This window comes from Populus alba, chromosome 18, assembly GCF_005239225.2.
Source record: "Populus alba chromosome 18, ASM523922v2, whole genome shotgun sequence".
Lineage (NCBI taxonomy): Eukaryota > Viridiplantae > Streptophyta > Magnoliopsida > Malpighiales > Salicaceae > Populus > Populus alba.
Window position 1 is genome coordinate 8,961,925 of NC_133301.1, and position 22,503 is coordinate 8,984,427.

The 22,503-nt window shown below is 33.2% G+C and overlaps 2 protein-coding genes across 3 annotated transcripts; one reads left to right on the forward strand and one right to left on the reverse strand.

Annotated features, from left to right (window-relative positions):
* Positions 1–1,422: 1,422 nt before the first annotated feature.
* Positions 1,423–5,539, reverse strand: LOC118054123 (palmitoyl-acyl carrier protein thioesterase, chloroplastic). Of its 2 annotated transcripts, XM_073406312.1 has the most exons (8): positions 5,232–5,539; positions 5,101–5,138; positions 3,928–4,527; positions 3,664–3,797; positions 3,298–3,411; positions 3,020–3,191; positions 2,841–2,909; positions 1,423–1,984 (listed from the first exon to the last, which is right to left on the reverse strand). In XM_073406312.1, exons 3-8 carry the CDS (start codon positions 4,423–4,425, stop codon positions 1,709–1,711), a joined length of 1,263 nt encoding a protein of 420 aa, XP_073262413.1. In that variant the 5' UTR covers positions 4,426–4,527; positions 5,101–5,138; positions 5,232–5,539; the 3' UTR covers positions 1,423–1,708. The 2 variants fall into 2 exon arrangements, with proteins under 2 accessions (XP_073262413.1, XP_034921460.1); XM_035065569.2 differs by lacking the exon at positions 5,101–5,138.
* A 13,921-nt stretch (positions 5,540–19,460) lies between these two features.
* Positions 19,461–21,461, forward strand: LOC118054199 (zinc finger BED domain-containing protein RICESLEEPER 2-like). The gene is made up of 2 exons (XM_035065687.1): positions 19,461–20,094; positions 20,221–21,461. The coding sequence occupies exons 1-2, from the start codon at positions 19,461–19,463 to the stop codon at positions 21,459–21,461; spliced, it is 1,875 nt and encodes a 624-aa protein (XP_034921578.1).
* Positions 21,462–22,503: the final 1,042 nt, after the last annotated feature.

The window sequence follows — 22,503 nt, forward strand, 5'->3', positions numbered from 1 at the left end:
TTAACTATATGAAGATACTTAAGTGATCAAGAGATGATTCATCACACTGTGTGAATTAAAAAAAATATTTCATATGTTCTTAAATAGTATTTGACTAAGAAATTCTTGATCAAAGTTGCAAAACAATGTACCTAATCTTCAAATATAAATTAATCAATTGTTGAATTGATAATAAATTAAATTGTTTTAATTTTTTTAATTCTATTTAATTAGAATTAAAATTTATATTTGAGCATACATATTAAGAACCTAATGGGTCACACACACATTAAGAATCATTAGTTAGAAATTAAACTGGGATAATTAATCAAATGTGACTTCATTGAAAATAATTTTAGAAATTAAGCACTACAATATATTTAATTTAGGGATTATAGTTATAGTTCCTAGAATAATCAAGTACGCACTTAATTAATTAAATTTCTAAAATTATCCTTAAATAATATATGAATATTATTTAAGGGTCAAATTAATATTTTGTTAATTTATATGGTTTTTTTAAATTTCCTTATAAATAGTAAGTTATTCCTTTTTTTTTTTTTTTGGAGTGGTTGTCTGTTAGATATAAAAACTACGCAAATCACATAATAGAGAGCTAACATTGTAGGCATAACAATTCATCTCTCTTAAATAGAAATTTAGAAGATTTTTTATTGGTGGTTCGTATAAATTAATGTTGGAGATCAAATAATTAGAGGACTCATGATTTCCAACAACTTAACTTTTAAAGAATTATTTAAAGATAAATTCCTAAATAATTTTGGATCTTTCTAACAAAATCCTAAAAATTTCTAAATAATTTTGTTTTATTATTTTTATTACCTATAAGATATTTAAAAACCCAACAAACAATTTATCACGAACCTTAAGCCTAGCAGGAGCTTCACTTCCGTGCTGCCATAATTGCATGCTTTCAAATATCTGCAAATTTTTTCTTTTTTAAAAAAAAAATGAAGGTCGAGATATCATATTAAGCTTAGTGTAATTTCTCACAACAATAGCGTTGAGTTTGCATCATATTGTTACACGGCAACATCATGAGAATAACAGTGCATTCACATTTTCTTGCATTGTCAAAGTCAAAAGGGAAAGGCAGGAGGAGGCGCACATAATTGAGGAGGAACAGAGCATGTCAAAATTTAATTAATTAGTTGGCAGGCAAAATCCGTTGAAGCCTGCTTGCTCCCCACTCCAATAAATTATATAACCTTTTCTGTCCATTCCTACTGCCAACCAAACTTGGAGACGGCTAAAATAAAAACATAAAGGCCATCGTACACGTGCCGCCCAATAGAGCATTCGGACCACAAAGAGAAGGTTGACATGTTGACCGCATTAAGGGCCGTCAAATTAGACAGGTTGTTAGCAGCTAAAAAGAACTATCTACTAATTAAATATAACATTCAATTCATCTCCAGTCACTTGAAAAAATAGTATTTCTTAACCAAAAAGAAGAAAAGAAGAAGAACACGAACTCAAGTTTCTACATGAGAGAACATGTCAGCAGTTCATTTATCCAATGAGCTTACAGCTTCCATTTATCCAAGAAATTGAAAAAAAATATATTTTATATATATATATATATAAATACATACAACTTAAAAATAAGGTGTATCTGAGACTCAAACAGGTATGATGCTACTACACAAGTAAAGTGACAGGTGGCAAGGAGACTAACGCCATTCTAGCCACAACGCTTTCTCACTGTTTAGGCACCACTCTCATCAGCTGGCATCTGACCCATCATGCCAAAATTGTTGGCATGTTTGGGCCTCCACTCAGTCCTTCCCCTCACGATCTCAGCACCATCCTCATGTCGCAGCAAATGTTGACACTCAAGTCCACCAGGACTGCCCAAATTTCCAATGCCAGCACCAGATACAGCGGTCAAGGACTGCAGCACGCTGTCCCTGCCACACTCCCTCCTGTACTCCAGAGTAATGGCAGCAAGCTCATGACTCTCCAGGATTGGGGGAGGAGCGCTCTGCAACAAACCACCACCATTACGTTAGGTGAACTAAAAAAAGCAGGGTGAAAAGCTTTGGGAGGGAAGCGGACTGAATCAGTTCATAGCACATTTGACTTTTATCCTCTGACATAAACTGGATTGTGATCAATGTTCCCAGAGGAAAAAATTCAACTGCCAGACCACTTGTTTTTTCTATCCAAGCAAGGACATAATTCGACATTAAAAACTAGCACCATGTGCATTGAAAGACATTAAAAATTAGTACCACCTGGTGGGTCTCCTTCCGGTGGTGTATAAGCCAAGATAGACATTAAAGTTGACAGGTTATCAAGAATGAACAGGGTTGCGGAAGGCATGCATTATAAAACCAAAACAATCATTAAACTCAGACTAAATTAGTGTTTTACAGTCTGGCTGTCAGTTTGAGCTGCTGGGCCGATCACAGAAAGATTATCCGCAGGTTGGTTTGCTGCAAGCAAACTTCATTCTATTTTTAATATTTGATTTAGCACCGTCAACAAGTTCTCTATTGAGTTGTCATATATAGGCAAGAGCATGTTCATTAGATCAGAGAAAGCAAATTGCCATGCAAACATTAGAGGTCAACAAAAATGTCAACTAATGTACGCTCGTAAAAAACTTTATTTGTTGAATTAAAACCAAAAGGGCCAAGTTTTGACTGAATCCCAAGCACAATTAGCCTTCCGGGAAGGATCTCTCTCACTTTCTGTCCAACCATTTTAATGAATTGTTGTGCGATTGCAAGTTAAAGAAACCCAAATAAAATAAAATATAAAATAAAACGTGAGTGAGAAGAAAACAGGCAATGATTAAAAGTTAAAACTGGAATATTTTAGGTTGCAGAATATACCTCAAGGATCCAGCCTATGTATTTCACATTGTTAACATGCTGGTTGACATCTAAATCATTCCATCTAGGCTGTGAATCAGAGAAGACGCATAACAATGATCACAACAGGCGAGTGGATTATTATAGGTAATAAAACCTTCAGTGAAACTAACTACATAAGTTTTGGCAGATCCACTTACAGTTAGGCCTTTGCGGATATAGTCCGCTGTCTTGTCGTCAAGTTTTGGCAGCTTTGTGCTGTCCTCGTTCACTACAGGATCAGAATTCAGAAAAAAAGGCTCTATTTCACCTCGAACATCTTCAGGAATTTTAGATAACCTCCTTGTCACTTTATTCATCATCACCCATAAACTGAAAATTTTCAAAAACCAGAAGTTTAAAATCGATTAGTCAGCAGAATGAGGATGGAATTGAAAAGCACAACAAAAGAATAGATCACTTCCAAACAGTTTTCTACCTGGAGGCTCTTGTAAGAGTTTCACCAGTTTTAGCATCACGGACAAGCCAATCACGGCGCATACCATTCTTTCCTGATGCACTCACCCAAGTATCCACGTGGACAACATCACCCCTGCAAGACAAAATAAGTAAGCCCTCTATTACGTATTAGCATCAACCCGACAAGAACAAGTGCCAAGGGGTCAGGTGCCAGCTAATCATCTGGAACAAAATAAGCCTAAAGATTTTCATACGGCGTATGGAAACAACTTAGCATTACAAAGAATGCTAACAACAATATAGTTTACAATGTATAAGAACAACGCATATAAGGTTGCGGACTCTTGCACTAGATAGAAATAATGCAGATTGGATTATGTCTCACCATGTAGGATAACGATCGACTAGAATCTGCATTCGAGTTACCACCCATATCAGGTTCCTTTTGGACATCTCTGGGGTTGAACCAAATCCATCTCCAAGAAGCCCAGCAGTCTTAACATGATTAAGTGCTGTTTCCTGCAGCCAATGAAAAAAGAAAAAGAAACTATTCAAACTAGTGGAGAAAATATAAACACCTCCCAAAATAACTTCGAAGTTTGTTTTTTTATGTCCAAGAATAAGAGAAAATTTGAGTACATAACCATACTTGTAAATGGTTCATCAACGTCTCTATAGACGCAGTACGATCTGCACCAATTTCATATGACCTAATTGAGAAATTCTGGCTGAAGACAAGACCATCTTGGACAATTCTTCCAATACCAAAGGGATCAATAAGCATGTCAGCTCGCTTTGGTTTCCAATCAAGCATCATCCACTGCTTCTCTGCTGCCAAAAACATGGTTGTAATTGCAGCAAGAAGCATGCTCCAATCAGGTATTTGGTTGATAAATGTCCGGGGTGCCGGTGATGAGACAACATCCTCCTTCTTCGCAGTTTCCACTGATGTTGTCAAGCCAACTGGAGAGCCATTTATTTTCGGAGGAGCTTGGGCATTTGCCTTAACCTGCAAAGCCCCAGAGGAAGCAGATTTCGATTTGATTCCTCCCAAACTTGCAGAACCACTACCAACCTTGGAGGACTTGGCATCTCCAGGTGGTGAAGGAACTGGGAAAATTGATGAAGTAGCTGCTGTGGCAACCATGACGTGATTGTAGAACCAACAAATCAGCTAGAGCCTGAAGATTCGATTGAATCCAATTTTTTTTTTTAAAAAGTACAAGCAATCTTCTAAGAAAACACCTTCCTGCAACATTCATAAACAACACGTTGATTGTAAAAATGAAAATTACAAGGTACAGATGATAGCCCAAATATGTTAAAGAGAAAAAAAAAACAGCAAGTCCCACTTTCATGAATAAGCAAGCATGATAATATCTCTATTTATGTAAGGACCAAAAAGAGCCTTGAAAGTCTCTACGAATTTCTTCATCTCAAAAATGAAATTTACCAGATTAGAAAACGGGAATTAATTTTCCAATCACAAAAAGAATAGGAGCTGAAGCTTTACCAGAATCCAAATGGAGATTTAAAAGAAAAATTCCGATTTTAAACGTATTTACATCTAACGTAACAATGATGGAAAGAAACAAAAACACAGTGCAGATCTGACCATAAAATGGCAAATAATAGTTACGATATTAGCAATAACAACAAGACGCTTTTACACTCTAAAGAAAAACACAAACAATATGAGAGACAGAGATAGAGACAGGCGTTTGGTTGCAGAGAAAATGCAATAAATTGTATAGAGACAGGCGTTTGGTTGCTGAGAAAATGCAATAAATTGTTTAAAGTCTAAATCAGATCTCTCCGTTACATTTCAAAAACCTCATTATCCTCTCATTGCATGAGCATCTGGGAAACCAAACAGAAAAAAAAAATATACCAGTTACCAGATCAACAATAAAATACGGTATAATGAAGGAAAATCTCCAAGTCCGTACGTACCTCAGAGGAGAGGGAGAGGGAGAGAGGCAGAGCAGCTCAACAAAAACAAGAAATTTGTAGGAGAGGAAAAGAAGAGAAGGGCTATAGCGCCATTTAGGATCCAAAAACACCTCGATTCTATCTCTTTGCCGTATCTTCTAGGGCTGTCGATGACCTTTCTTAGGTTTCTTTTTCTGCTCTGGGTTTTTTCAGCCTTCGTTGTGGTTTCCGCAAAAGCCAAAATGTAAAAATAAAAAGAATAAGAAAAGAGCGAAAATAAGCAAGGTTGGAGAGAGAGAGAGGATTTAGGGCTAGCGGCTTAGTGGGTGGTAGGGAGTGCTGGCTTTATAGATAGTTGTCCACCTGGCCCCTGCCGCCCCTCCTTCAAAATTCCCATTTCCCCATCGCTTCCGCTATCTTATTTACTGTTTTGCCACCCTATCCTTATCCTCGTATCATTTACTCTATTTTAATGGGTTAACTTCGCATTAAAGGTTTACTCAATTTTTTCACTGTATTTATTCTTTAAGACATTATATTTTATATTCTATTTATAAATTCATAATACTTCGCATCTTTATCCTAACATTAAAAAAAATAACAAAAAAATATCAAATAATTTACAAGCACATTAAAATAACACAATTATCATTAAAAAAACTCTTTATATCATGATAAAAAATAAAATCTTAGTCATTAGTCTTCATTATAATTATAACCAAAAACATTAATTTCAAACAACAACTTCCCTCTCATATAACACTTTTTCTTCCATCTCCTCTACAACATTAAAAGTTTGTTTGAAATTATTTATAGTTATTTTTTAAAAGTGTATTTAGCATGTAAAAATATTAAATTGATTTTTTAGTGTTTTTTTGATATACTGATATAAAAAAAATATCTTAATAAAATTCATTCTAATGTATCTTCAAGCGAAAAACTATTTAAAAAAACACTTTATACCCTAATCTCAAACACACACTAAGTCATCAACTACTTCGTTCCCTCTCCCTTGAAAATTTGTTCAATATTTTCTCTATTCTTATCATCAAAATAAAATATATGTTCCTTTCGTGAAGCCATAAATATTAGGTATTTTTTTCTTTTTAGAATACACAAAACACAATAAATGAAATATATCTCCTAATGAATGGTAACTTGAGCCTAGAAAATTTAAATGTATAGGCATTAGTGTAGCATCTCCTTTGATTTTGGACCTAGTACAAAATTCAAATATCAAAACTTCAAAGTTCAACCTTTTATATGTTTTAAACAAAACAATTTCTTCTTATCAATTTGACATAAAACTACCACGCTCCCCTTTTTAACCTCTCAACTATCTAAAAAAATAGAATTTTTCTTATATATATATATGTGTGTGTGTGTGTCACAACCTCGGATGTACTCCTTTCCATCCATTAACACTATCCATAACCATCTACATATATATCTTTCAATCTTAACAAAATCACAACCAATTTTGCAATACATGAATACAATAGAAGCACTTAAAAAATTAAAACATCATAATATTTTATTTAAAATGAAAAGATGAAATTCATTATCATTAATATAGTTTTACCATAAAAACACAACAATCCTTATAATTCAACAAATATGTTTATTATAATCTTCTAAGAAGTATATGAATATCATAAAATAAAATAAAATTCTATAGCTAAATGGAGACTGATGAAAGTCCAATAATTATATGAAAACATTCAGGAAATCCTATAACTAAACAGAACTAAACATCTGATAACTAATATCATGACAAACTAATTTTGAGGAGCATATGAAGAACCTATAAAAAATAAACATACTAAAATTCAAAAAACAAAAAAAAAAGTTATATCATCACATTATGCATTAATAAATCATACATATATTTAAAATATATTTACAACTCCCATAAACTTCATTGTTACTTCCCTCACCATAAACATTTTTCCTACCGCTTATTAGTAATAGTAATTCACCATTCAAACCTTTACTCCAACAAATAACATGTAAACCCAGCATTTGAGCTAACTTTTTCATATTGCATTAGATTCACAATGTTGGTTCCCATACAATAATACCCAAAGGTAACTTAACATTAAGGGTAATCATATCTAACCCACCACAACGTCCATTCGAGGTGCAGTAATATGAATAATAACCAATCCTTGGTTTCAATTGACTTTCGTGTCTAAGGTGTATGTTTGACACCTTTCTGGTCTATGCTCATGCAACTAACTATAAATTGCCCACTACCTTCACTATTAAAGCAAGCACGTTAATTTTATAATCAAGTCTCTATTTTCTCATGGTCAAATTAATGTTAACTACTTTAGGGCCATACTCTTATGGTCAACTCTCATGCATAAAATGCATCCATCTTTCCCTTCAAGGGATTTGACCTTATCCCTATACATGTGGCCGACTATACTACATACAACTCATATGTATTTTTTTTTGCAATTTAAATTTATTTAGGTAATCCCCCACTCATGTGGTCAACATATTACACACAACATTTATCTAAACTAATATCCACATTGATATTTCTTGAGTCTTTATCATTCCATATAATCATAATATTGAGAATAATGACTTATATTAATTACTATAAATTAAAAAAATTGAGGTGGCAAACACCTACATATATTTATTTTTTTTGTCTTGTTCTGCATGCTTGAGGTCCCACTGCCAATGCCTCTCCAACATGACACCAAATCTTACATGACATTCTCTCATCAAACAACCCAAAAACACAAAATTAGGCTACCACAAAATAGTAGCCAAAACAGTCTTACTGTTTTGAGAAACGGTTTGACCGTTTCTCAAAGTGGCTAGCCCATTTTTACTATTAGAAAATTTCTTCCTTTGCCTTTTGTTTTGGCCGAAATCTTCACCCTTATAACCAATTTGGGTTTTAACTTCAAGACAAATCCCTAAATTATAAAAGTTACATACATAACATATAAAAAGATAAATTTTTAAAAGCACAACACTCAATTTCCACAATTTCTAACATTCAAGAATTGATCTTTCTTCATAGTTTTTCATGCATAACTCAATTTCATCACATTCCTAGTGTTACACAATCATAATCATACATAAGATCATATAAAGACAACACCGGGAACATTCTCCTAATTAACTAGACTTAATTAGGATTTTCATTATTAGATTTCTTTTCAATTTATAGTTTAATTCTCCTAATTACTTCTTATTACATTATTTTTTTAAGGAATCCCTACAAAATACAATAAATCTTCCCCAATCTATATGAACTCTAATTTTACAAACAGAATTAACTAAATTATAAGAATAAAAATGTTAAGCACCATACCAAATAGTCATGAATTCACAAGATTACTTCTTAAATACTTTCTTGATTTCCCTTTGTTCTTTAATTTTTTTCAGCCTTTCCTTAATTTCCTTGAATACCCTATTATTTTCTTGATTCTTGTGTACTTAATTTTTTTCTTCTACTAAATCTCTCTTTGTGTTTCTCTCAATTCTTTATCCTGATGTGTTCTCTCTTAAAAATATAAAGTTCACACAGAGTTCTCCCTTCTTTTTCACCCTTTTATTTTAAAAGTGACGACTCCTCTCTTTTTCAAGAAAAAACTGTTAATTTTTTTTCCTTTTTCTAAAGGAGAGCTTACTTCTTTTTTAACCCTTAAGTTTCCTACTTCCCAATTGCGGTCCTCCCCTTCTAGGTTAATGCTAATATCCAGCCATAATCCCTTTTTTTTTATATATAATTCTAGTTGTTTTTCTGTTTTTTTATTAGGAATTTTACATTCTTCTCTTCTTACAAATATTTCATCCTTGAAATTTATTTTTCTTACCTTAGTCATCGAATAATATTGGAAGCTTTCTTTTCATCTCAACTTCTCTCTCTAATGTTTCTTCCACAACTTGAGAGTTCCTTCATAACACCTTACTAAAAGAACTTCATTGTTCCTTAACTCATTTTTTGTTCTATCCACAACCTTTATAGGCTTCATTTACATTATCAAATGTTCTAGGATCTCTATTAGAACTTATGGTAATACCCGAAAGGGACCTATCATGGCTTTCCGAAGTAAAGACACACCATGCACCTTCGACATCATTGGGGAAGTTCCAATTGATAGGCTATTAGTCCAATTCTCTTTATGACTTCAAACAAACATATGTACCTCAATGCTAATTTACCATTCATCCCTAATTGAATGATTTTGTTCCATAGGGAAACATGTAGAAATACTCAATCTCCCACCTCAAACTCCAAGGGTCTTTTTCGATTGTTAACATGGCTCTTTTATTTGTCCCGAGCCATCTTCATTCTTTCCTTGATCATTTTAACTTTATTCGTATTATTTTTTACCAATTTAGACCCTAATATTTTCATGTCACCTACTTCCTCCTAGCATTTTATGGTGTAACATTTCCTTTTATATAATGCATCAAAAGGGGCCATTCCCACTGTAGTTTGATGACTATTATTATAGGTGAACTCCACTAAGGGTAAGTGATCTTTTCACTTTACTCTAAACTCCAAAACACAAGCCTTTAACAAATCCTCAAGATTTTGTATAGTTCTTTCCATTTTATCCATTTATTTGAGCATGAAAAACAATGCCCAACTTTAATTTTATCCCTAATACATATTGAATACTTGTTTATAATTGAAAGGTGAACCTTAGAATTTGGTCGGATACAATCATTATCAGCACCCTATACATTCTTATCATATTATTTACATGTAACTTTATCAACAGAGTTAGACATCCTCATTGGTAAAAACAAAGTAGACTTGGTTAATCGATCTATAATTACCCAAATGATAGAAATAGAGACACAATTAAACTCACATACATACAACTTTACAAGTCAATGACAAATGTCTCTTGATGATAGAAGAACAAATATAACTATTTCAACTAAGGGTAATGTTACCTAAGAAGTCTATGGATTACTCCATGAACTTCAGCTTGGTTTATCCTTTGAAATATGATTATGACTCCTAAAAGATGTTGTCATGTTGGTGCATTTGGATAATTATTGAAAGGATGCACACTACCTAGACTAATTGCGAACAATTTGCTTTGAAGCCCATCAATTTAAGATGCATTCCACTCTATAAATATTGGTGATGAAAAAAGAACATCATTAATAATGATAATGTATTTCTTTCTATGATCAAGTCTAGCTGATTACAAAGCCTTGAAATGATGGAGAATCTTTGCAGATAGATTTGGTCTAAAATGATAAACTTAGCCATATCAGTTAAAGAGATGTTGAAGATCATTAGCCAATGATGATTGTATGGTTTTCTTCAAGAATCTAGGAAATGTTGTCATATTAGAGAAGCATGGTCTAATTGAGAAACAACTTCATGGCTATATAAGTACCTATAACGGTTGCTAAAAATATAGAGGAGTTATTTGATAAGATTAGATAGGCTGAAAGCCACTTATTATGAAGAACACTAAGCATACAATGATGAGCCTTTATTACATGCAAAGTGATGCATGTCTAGATGATTTGACATTTCCATGAAGGTTTATAATAAAATATACTTGAAGAATATGGTTTAACTAGGGACAAACATCATGACTGATTTGCAATTTAAAATGAGGTTGACACCAGAAACCTTTTGATAATTGTTGGCAAAATGCACACAGTTAATCGGAGGGTGATTCTTGAAATAATAATAAAAAGTTAAATGATTTGTTAAACTCCTTCAAGATGAAGCAAGGATCACCATATTTTAGGGCGTGGTTAGACTTGATAAACAATGAGAGTAGTAATCACTGTGGATAGTCCAGTAAGAGAACTTACATTCGAACGAAGGATTGACATATGATAAATTTAAATGAGCTGGTGAAATAAAGGATTGAGAAGGCTTTAGATGACAAACCAAGGCATCCTATGACGATGAAGCATCGAAGATGAGAGCCTATATTTTAAACCAAGTAAGGATACATGCATGTCATCTTACCCCTAAACATTGCATAAATATTTTTGAAAATTTACAGGAAAATCCATAATGAAATCAGTTGAAAAATAATCATTGCGCAATGATAGCAAAGGATCTCAATTTTAACCCTATAATTAGGGAAAAAAAAAGAGGAGAAAAATCCTGCCATCAAGAACATCTCAATTCTTTGGCATCGAAGAATGTCAAAATGTTCAAACTCCTTGACTGGAAAGTATCAGATGTGAACCTTGCAATCAAAGTGTTTTAGATTCAATCAAGATGCCTATGGATAGTTCTAATTGAAGGGAATTAATAGATTAAGATTTTAAGTCAACTAAGCTGAAAAAATATGTCACTGAGATATCATGACTCTATCATAAAAGAGTTGCACAGAAGAATAATTGTGAGAATATGGTTCTCTTAAAAGAAAAAGATTTTGGTTTTGGTTAAAGGAGATCGCCAGATTGAGATCTTAAGTTAAACGAGTTAGAGACAAAGATTTTGGTTTTGGTTAAAAGGGATCGCCAAATTAGGATCTCAGGTTGGCCGAGCGAAAGACAAAGATTTTGGTTCTAGTTAAAGGGGATCGCCAGATTATGATCTTAGGTTGATCCAATTAAAGAAAAAGATTTTGGTTCTAGTTAAAAGGGATCAACAAATTAGGATCTCAGGTCGACCGAGTTAAAGATAAAAATTTTGGTTATGGTTAAAGGGGATCGACAGATTAGGATCTCAGGTTGGCCAAGTTGAAGACAAAAATTTTGGTTATGGTTATAGAGGATCGCTAGATTGGAATCTCAGGTTGGCCGAGTTGAAGACAAAGATTTAGAAAGCCAAAAACTAGCCCCTTGGTCTCCAAGTTTGGCAAAACCACTAAAATTCTCAAAACTACCACTACAAAATTAGCCTAATATAAACCCCCTAAACTATTGCTTTTTTATCCAAAAACCTTTCATTTTGATCAAAGGGCTAAAATTGATCAATCATGATTAATCTTTGATTGAATCTAATAAAAAGACCCTAACAAAACCCTATAAATAAACCCTGAAAATCAGAGTTGAAGAGAAGGGAAAAAAGAGGGAAAATGAGGAGATAAATATTGATAAAATACCCTAGTTATGAGGGTTTATAAGCTTAGCATAAGGGTTTATTTAGTTTTGAAAGGGCATTAAGTTTGTAAAAATAAAACTTTACAAAGAAGAGCAAAGAAGGCGATGGCTATTCTAGGTTTTTAAATGTATAATTTCTAACCTAAAAATGGATACCATATGGCTTACTTGAGATTTTGGTTGTTATTTGGTCTGCATTTATGTTTGTAAATAAGGTGATGCTTAAAAAATAAAGGCTGTGTTTTTTTTTTCCTATGATTTTGATTTTACGTTTAGATGTCTATTTTTAGGGTGTGTTTGATGTTTTTAATGTGACAAAAGCTTTCTAGTTAGGTTAGTTTGGATAAAATAATGTTTGTTCTTATTTAGTTTGATTAATGCACTATGAAGTAATATTGTTAATCCTAGGTTTACAAGGCTTGTTCATAACTGAAATATGTTTAAGAAACTAATTTTGAATCCAAATTGCATAGATCTACATACACGCTGGATAAGATTTAGCAGTTTTAGGAATTGAAACTTCATGCATGTTATTAATAATTTGATGTTATTTGTTAGATATTTGGATTCAACTATGCTTATTATTAGTAATGTGGTTTGTGAGGACCAAAAACAGTGTGTTTAGAGGCGCTGATGGCCAAATCTGGGTTTTGGTAATAGTTCTTTAATTTCTAGAAATTTTCTATATTATGGGTTCATATTCTTCACATGAACTTTCGGTTAACCTCTTGTTTTAGAGTTGTTTTAGGTTAATTATTGGCAAAGACATATTAGCTTATTATCTTTAGCAAATAATCTAAGCTTAAAATGCATCAATAACATGTATGTATGCATTTAAATTATAGGCTTCTTTCGATTATTTGAACACATTATGATCAAATTATGTATTTGGAGTGCTAATCGAAGAAAATGGATGATTGATTCTTGATCGATGCTTGATTATGAACAAAACCTTGCCCTTGATTGCATGAAAACTTGTCTGGTTTGTGATTTGTGCTTGCTGGGTTTCGGTTTGAATGTTCATCGTGTTTTTCATATTCTTGGTGTTTAATCTGTTTTTTTCAAAAAGATTTTATGTTTTTGTGTTTTTTTTTAGTTTTTATTTGTTTTTGGTTAAATTGTTTATTTTGCTTTAGTTTCAGGTCAAATCATGGTTTTCAGTTTGGTTTAAAGTTGCACTAGTGTTTTCGAGTCAACCCAATTGATTTTGTTTTGGGTAAGGTACGAAGGCTTTGTTTGGCTGATTACTTTTTTTTTTTTTTTTATTGAGGATTTCTTGGCCTAAGGGGCTGTTTGACAAACACAATCTTAGACTTATTTTAACAGTTTTGTTATAAATAAAAATGGTTTTTTACCAAACAGACCCTAAATCAATTCTTAATTTTTTTTTAGAAAATTCAAAAACCAATTTAAAATTATTTATAGGTTCATCACATATTTCCGAACAATTTTATTTAATATTAGAGTTGTAGACATACATTATAAGATGATGATCTAGCAATAAAATACTCGCTTTTCATTGAAATCTCAAAATTTCTAAAAACAATTTCTCATTTAAAAAATACAAAAATATAATTTATTTGGTTTGCATTCGACCAAGTCTCTTAAAAGATAAAAAAATATATTTTGCTTCATATATATATATATATATATATATATATATATATATATGGTATGACTTAACATTTTTTATATATACACAAAAATTAGAAAGATATTTTGGCATGTTTTTTTGAATTTAATAATCAGTTTATTGAATCCATGAGAACATGGTTAATTTTTCAATAACCCCTAAAAACTTTAATTCATAAGAATCAATGGTCAATATTATGGTATAAATGATGGACCTACAAGTAAGGTGGCATTTAAATAGCAGAACTTGTCTTGAAAATTCTCAAAATTATTTTGGGTATTCATCAATTTTAATTAAAAGTATTTTAACCACAACATATGAGTTGTGGAAAATTCTTTCACCTTCCAAGATAGGTGAACCCTGCTAGAACACTTACATAGATTCTTCCTGCGATAATTTATTTGGGCATATGAGCTCATAATGAATTTGAAATGTTAGATTTATTCATGAGAATAAATCTTTATTCTAAGCCATAGATGAACCATTAATTTAGGAACTTGTCAATATCTTTAAGCCATATTTAAACCACACAATATAATTTGCCCTAAGTAAGGTGCATTAAGGATGCTAATATTTTTCCTAACCACAATCAGTCCTTTACCCTAAAATTTCATATAAGACCAATCTATTTGGGTCTCCTAGTAACCTTGAACCAAAAAAATAGGTTGCAAGTCCTTAATCCCGATGCCACAACATCATGCGCATGCGTGCGACAATATTAATTAATGAGAGATAAATAACTCTTACACAAATATTAATGAGATGAAAAGGTGGTAGGCTATGATGAATTTTTTATACTCTAAGAAGTGTAAGGAGTGTAGGACCCAAAATGCATTAGTTGACTAAAACTTTTGAAGGACCTATGTGGAGTCTCAAAAAATATCTAAAGGGACCCACGTGAGGTTCTGAAAAAATCAGGCTTAAAGTGTTTGGCTTAAGCAATTGACTTGAGCTTGTTAGGGGGTGAAAATAGGTTTTGGTGCCCTCATGGGCTATAGACATTGGGCTTAAGTGCATACCCATGCCGATAGAGGTATTAGGTTAGTGTGTAGTGCTAATGGTGTTGGGGTCCACACCTAGCAACTTAGTTGGGTTCGTGCCTAATACACCCAACAAGGCTTTAAGAGTGGGCCCAACATTTAGGGTGCTAGGTTGCATACCTAGCAAGGTGCTCGGCGTGCGTCCACCACCTTGGTTGTTAGGCGGTGCCTAACTTTAGGCCCAAACACTACATGGGCCTACCTTTATAGGCTTAGTCTTGGGGCTTTAGCCCATAGAAAGTTATTTGGGCTTTTAGGTTTTTTGGTCCCTTGGTGTTTTAGGCCTGTTAAATGTGGGCTCTTGCTTAACATTTTTTTTAAACTACTGATAAATTTTAATTAATTGTAACCCCCAAGTCTTTGTGATAAATATATGTAAGGATTTATAAAAATGTATGGTTACTATAATGAGTTCATTGATTTTTCTTTATATGAGAAGAGGGGTGGAAACCCCATGCTAATTCAATTGTAAAAGTACTTTTATTAGATGAGATTACTTGGAGAGGATCTATACTTAGAATTATTTCTAAGCATGTAGAGGGGAACTATGAAAAAACCTATATATAGAAAAAATTCTAGGAGTTTGAGGGGAACATATAGAGAAACCCATACTTAGAAAAAGATTTATGAGGTTGAAAGGAACCCACGGAGGAGTCAATTAGAAATGTTTCTATGAGGATGAGGGTAACACGTGGAGGAACATATACTTATAAAATTTTCTAAAAAGTTGAGGGGCACCCATGGAGAAACCCATACTTAAAATTCAAGATCATACTGAAAAGTGGACAGCTTGTGGCTTTTCATGCGATTGTGTTGGGTTTGGGAGCCCTTTATTAGAGAGTGATCACAATAGAGTATAGGAGGCCCATGGCTTTCTTGATAATGCGTAGGGCATGATAGCTTTTCCATTAGAGAGTTATCATACTAAATAATGAGAGATCTAAGATTATACCTGGAGATAGTGTAAGGCTTGGAAGCCCTAGTGGAGAGTCATGCTAGCCCAAGACTACATTGGGGAGTAGGAGATCAAAAATCAATCTCTGGAGATGGTGTGATGCCTAGAAGCCCTATTAGAGAGTCATGTCAGTCCAATACTATAATAAAGAGTGAAAGACCCAAGACCAATCCCTGGAGATGACATGGAGCCTAAAAGCCCCATTAAAGAGTCGTGCTAGTCTGAGATTACACTGGAGGCATGAGGTCTGAAAGCCCTATTAGAGAGTCATGTTAATTTGAAATTGCATTGGAAAGTGGTATATAGGAAGTGTATGTTAGAGATATAATATTTTTATTTTAGGAAGTGTTATCCCATTTTGATTTAAAGGTGTAGTAGACCTTTAGGATAAATCAAGTGCCCATGAGTTGGTCCCTGTCGCGGGGTCCGCACCGCGATGTCGTTGACGATGATGGAGGCTTTTATCATGCCTCCAGATGAGGTGTTGTGTGTTGAGAATAGTTTTTGGATTTAATCATAAAAATATGATTAATGTTTAGGAGTCGCCACCTAATATTATGATTACTAGGAACATATGGTCTGCGAGAGTCTGAGTAAAGGACTGGTTGTGCAAGGGAAAGACGCATCACTCCCAATGCACCTTACTTAAGATATGATGCATTGTTGTTTGATTGTTTTTTCTAAGTCGGGTTTCTATCCATTGGTCTTTTCTAAGGTTCAAGGTAAATCTCTCTTTATGATAAAGTCTCTACCTTATTAGGTTAAATCCTAACTATTATAAATTCAAAATTTTAGCATCACATTTATTTTATGTCTTATATCTTTAGTACCTAAAGGTGTAATTTATTGTGTAATTTTACACCCCACGGATATTAAAGTCTACATCTGGACCCTAAAAAAAATTTGTAAAAGAGTTTTTGGTATTTTGGCCAAACCTTAATGGATAATCATATTTTGGTTACGATATCCATTTTGCATTTTAAAACACGAGAAAGATGCAATTTTTGTTTTTATAAAGATATGCTTGGAAAAATTTTAAGATTTAGTTGCATGTAGGGGTGAGCAAAAAAACCGAAAAACCGAGTAAATCGAGTAAACCGAAAAAAAAACAACCAAAAAAACCGAACCGAAAAAAAACCCAATTAAAACTGATTATTTTTTTTGTTAAAATTTTCGGTTCGGTTCGATATCGGTTTACGAAACCAGAAACCGGAAAAACCCCAACCGAACCGAACCGGTTCGGTTTAAGGGGTACTATAAATACGAAAAAAAAAAAAAAAACACTTTCTAATTCCTGAAACCTAATTAACTAAAAACCCTAGATACTTTTCTCTTCAGCGCCGCTCCCTCAATCCTCACAGCCGCGCTCACATAATCCAGTAATCCACACTTTCACTCACTCTGTAACAAAATCTAGTTCTCTAGCACTCTCTCTTCGGTGTGAATAAGAAAGTGTCAAGTGATGGAGGTGTGGCTAGCTTGCTGAATCGCCTCCTCGTACTGCTAATCTTCTTCCCGCTAGGCGCTAACTCATTTCTCTTTCGACCAGAACTCCTTAATCAGTTAATCCGGAAGTTCCCCAGAGTTCTTCCTTCTAAGAGGGTTGGCGACTTGGCGCAAACAAAAGCAGCAGATATTGAAACTAATAGCAAAGAAGGCTAGGCTCCTCGAACCAGTTTCTCTCCGATCTTCTACCGTACTCTCCCTTCCACTCCAGCCTTACCTTAAAGGCCTGGTTTCGTCTGGTAAGCGAGTTGTTAACGCTTTTTTGGTTGTCCTCATCTTCGATTCTTCATTTCTCTCTTTAATTCCTCAATCTTGGCTCCTTTCTGTTCACCACTTCACCTCTTATGTTCAAAAGTTGCTGCTGCTGTTTTGGTTTTAATGTTGCTCGCTTTCTCTTCAGCGTCTTCTTTGGTTGATGTTGCTCGCTTTCTCTTCAGCGTCTTCTTTCCGTTCGGTTTAGACTCATCTTCGCCGTCGGTTTAGACACCAGGTATGAATTTTTTTTCCTGTCAATCTCCCTTTTTTTTTTTAACTTATGCTTTGTGATTCTGTGTATTTGTTGGTATATCCTTAAAAAAAAAAAAAATCAAACTTTGAGCATTCTGTGTATTTTTTGTTGATTTTATAACCATGCCATTTTTCCTATTATTTTTTCAAATTGTGCTAAGAGTTTGCTAAATTACCTCATCCACAGCAGTCTATTATGGTAGAACTAACTGCCAAATTAAACATCATAGTAATGTCTCACCAAGAAAATTTTTTATCTATAAATGGCTAAGATTATAGAGAGGTACTGACTGAGCATGTGAGAGAAGCAGCCCAAAAGGTGCTAAATCAGAGAACATCTCACTTCAAAAAATTTGTCTTATGATTAAAGTGACAACAATCAAAGTTTTTTGTTTATTTTATAGTCCTTGCAAATAACAGAATCGAATGGGTAGATAACCCATGGTTGTTAGGTTTTGCAAGTAATTGCAATGAAATGAATTTATATAAATAAATTTAAGGAAAGCAACAAATAAGTCCTGCAACTATGTTTTTATACTTGGAAGTGTTTAACCTTTCTTATTGTTGGCCTCCATCCAAGTCAACCATCTACAACAATTAAATTGTCAATGAACCACATTTTCACATTTACCTTCATTATCCTACACTATCAAAGCCCCAAATTGCAACTCTAAACACCAAATTTCAAGTGAGCATGGCACAAGTGTGGCATGTTTCGTCAGACAAGAAAAACATAAAACTTATTTCAGGAAAAATGTGCATATTATGGAAAAATGTGATTCTTTTTAAGGCAGGGTAAAGGATGCACTTGAGAAAAATGTGGACCCTTGATCATTTTTGTTGTTTGTAATAGACAGTCTAGGATGGAGCAACAACATTAAAAAAAAATTGGAAAGCCCCATCAGCAATCCCAAAATTGGCCACACTCTGTCCAGTGACCATTCTCCTCACCCAAATCATCTCCATCTTCTTTGTTTCAAAATAGTGAAATATACCTTTGATAGAGAGAAATATGAACACTGTTTCAACGTTTGATTCTGGAGTACTTATGTGAACAGTGAAGAATTACGAATTAAAAAACCAAACATGAATCCATTCTATTAAATCTTTGGTGATCTGAATTTGATAGCAATTCTGCCATGGAAATTCATTGCAATTTATTCCTTAGGGTATAGATTATGTGACTTCATTACTTGTTTTTAGATGTTTACTTTTAACAATGTCCATGTTGAAGTTCTCTCTGTCTGAAAACTATTCTTGTTGATCCCATTGTATAATATTTTTTCTTCAACCATGTCTTATTGAAGTTTTAAATGTTGAGTGATCAGTTGCAAAAAGGTGCAATATTAATTGAGCAAAATGAGTTTCATAACATTTTTCTTTTGTTGTTGTTTCCTGATTGTTTGTTGATTTCTCATCATATATCTCTTCAGTCTTCACAACATTGAAACTGCTATTGGATTTTTTTGGTTGCTATTTTAGTACATTTAAATCTATTATAAATTATGGGTTTTTAACATGTTTTCATTATGTAATAACAGATGGAAACTACTCAAGTTCAAAATGCTTCATCCACGGGTACTACACCAACATCAAACACTTCTCCAACTTCAAAAACTAACACAGAATCAACCAATGCAGGATCCACCACAGATTCAAAAGGTAAACAACCTCAAGTCCTTACATCTAAGAAAAGAAATGTTGAAGATAGAAAAAAGTCACAAATTTGGGATCACTTTACAAAACTTGATGTTGATCCTAAAGCCCCTAGAGCTGAATGTAATTATTGTGGAAAAAGTTATGCATGTCACATTATTGTTAATGGCACAAGTAATATGTGGAGTCATTTAAAAGTGTGCAAGAAGTTTCCTTTTGTGGTTGATAAGAAACAAAAGGTTTTGGTGTTAGAACCTAAGATAGAGAAGGGTGAATTGAGAGAACAAAATGTGGGAAGTCTTATGGCAATAGGTTATAATTATGATGAATGTAGACAAGCACTAGCAAAGATGGTTATAATTGATGAGTTGCCTTTTAATTTTGTGGAGGGTCGTGGATTTAAATTGTTTGCTAGGACTATGCAACCTAGATTTGACATTCCTTCTCGTTTTACAATTATGAGAGATTGTTTGAAACTTTATGTTGAAGAGAAGGATAGATTGAGGATAGCTCTTAGGGGTCAACGATTGTGCTTAACAACAGATACATGGACATCAATCCAGAATATTAATTATATGTGTTTAACAGCTCATTGGATTGATAATGATTGGAATTTGCATAAAAGAATTCTTAATTTTTGTCAAGTTTCCAATCATATGGGTGAGACAATTGGCCAAGTTATTGAGAATTGCTTGTTGGAGTGGGGGATTGATAAACTGTTGACTATTACATTAGACAATGCAAGCTCTAATAATGTGACCATTTCATATTTAAAGAATGTGATGAAAGATTGGCCAACTACTATATTGTCAAATGAGCACTTGCATGTTAGATGTTGTGCACACATTGTAAACCTCATTGTGTGTGATGGCTTGAAAGAGATTAATGTTTCAGTTGTTAAGATTCGAAATGCCATTAGGTTTGTGAGATCTTCACCGTCAAGGCATCTTGCATTTAAGAAGTGGGCTGAAAAATTGCATATAGAGTGTAAAAAATCATTGTGTTTAGATGTTGCAACTCGATGGAATTCAACTTATCTTATGCTAGAAGCTGCTGAAAAGTTTGAAAAGGTGTTTGTGAGGTTAGGTGAAAAAGAACCTAGGTATATGAGTTACTTTTTGGAGGTTGATTCAAAGGGGAATAAAAAAAACATAGGGTCACCTAGTTTGGAGGATTGGGAAAATGCAAGAACTTTGATTAAGTTCTTAAAGATCTTTTACATGGTTACATTGAGATTTTCTGGCTCATTGCATGTCACATCAAATTCTTTCTTTGATGAATTGATTTACATGCATTCAAACTTGTTGCAATTGTGTAAAAGTAAAGATAGTATTTTAAGTGGAATGGCGATGAATATGATGTTAAAGTTTGAGAAGTATTGGGGTTGTGAAGCAAATCAGAATTTTTTGTTATATGTGGCTAATGTTTTAGATCCACGTTTGAAGCTGAAATATGTGAAATTTTGTTTTGGTGGTTTGTATGATTATGACAAAGCACAATTGCTAACAAATAAGGTGAAAGATACTTTGGTGAGCTTGTATGAGTTTTATTTGAAAATTGATGAAGTGGTGGATAATAATAGGCATAAACAGGATGTTAATGCTATTGATGATGTGGAGGTAGATGTTAATACTTTGGCTCGATTCAAAAGACACTTGCAGGAGGAGGATAGTGTGGAAAATAAAAATGAGGTTGAGAGGTATTTGATTGAGGGTTGTGAGGATCCTAATGATGATAAGTTAGATATTTTGGGTTGGTGGAAAAATAATGCTTTGAAATATAAGACACTTTCAAAGGTTGCACAACATGTTCTGGCTATTCCTATATCCACAGTGGCTTCTGAATCAGCATTTAGCACAGGTGGTCGTGTACTTGATCAATTTTGAAGTTCTTTATCTCCAGCAACTGTTCAAGCACTCATTTGTTGTCAAAATTGGTTGCATCATGGATCAATTTCAACTGATATTAGAAGCTTGATAAATGATCTTGAAACCTACGAAAACCTTGAATCAGGTAATTTTTTTTTTTTATAAACTTGCACCTTTTATTTTGTAATTTATTAATTAAATTGTTTGCAATCATCTAACATGTCTAATTTTTTATTTTGTAGAATTTGGTGGAAAGTTACATTTAGTAACGGATGATAATTAGTCCAAAAGTTTGATGGTAAAAAACTAATTTTTATTTTTACATATTCTAATTTATTTTATCATGTTATAATTTTAGATCTTGATTTTCAGGTTTTGATGTCAATGGTGTCACGGAATCAAAGTGCAATGTTCTTATCATCTTGATGTGCTTTTTTATTGTGATGATGTGCACAATGAAGATTTATATTTTTTGCATGAAGTGTTTTATTTTTTATGGCAATGTTCTTTGTTGTTTGTTTTTTAAGCCCTTTTGAAGGCAAGGCTTTGTAATTTTAATTTTAATTTGGTGTGTGTGTGTGTGTTATTTAAACTTTGATGCATTAGGAGTCCAAACTCCAAAACACAAATATTAGAAACACTTGAAATATATTAATTATTAAACACAATATTAGCACTAATAATTTAATATAAATTAAAATTTAGTGACAAAAAAATATTAAATATATTATAGATTTTTTTACAAAATTAGATAATATTTATATTAATTATAAGCCTATAGAAAGCCCATCAGAAAACCCATCTGAAAAGCCCAAAAAAGCCCAAAAACAATAAAACAGGTTTTCTGGTTTTTCTGTTAAAAAAACTGAACCGAACCGAACCGAAACCGGTCGGTTTGAACCGGTTTCGGTTTGGTTTCGGTTTGAATTTTTAAGTTTTTTAAAATTTGATTTTGGTTAGTTTTTTAGATAAAAACCGAACCGAACTGGTTTTGCTCACCCCTAGCTGCATGTATGGGAAAAAAACAATTTTGTTTTGTTTATTTTAAGAGGAAATTAAT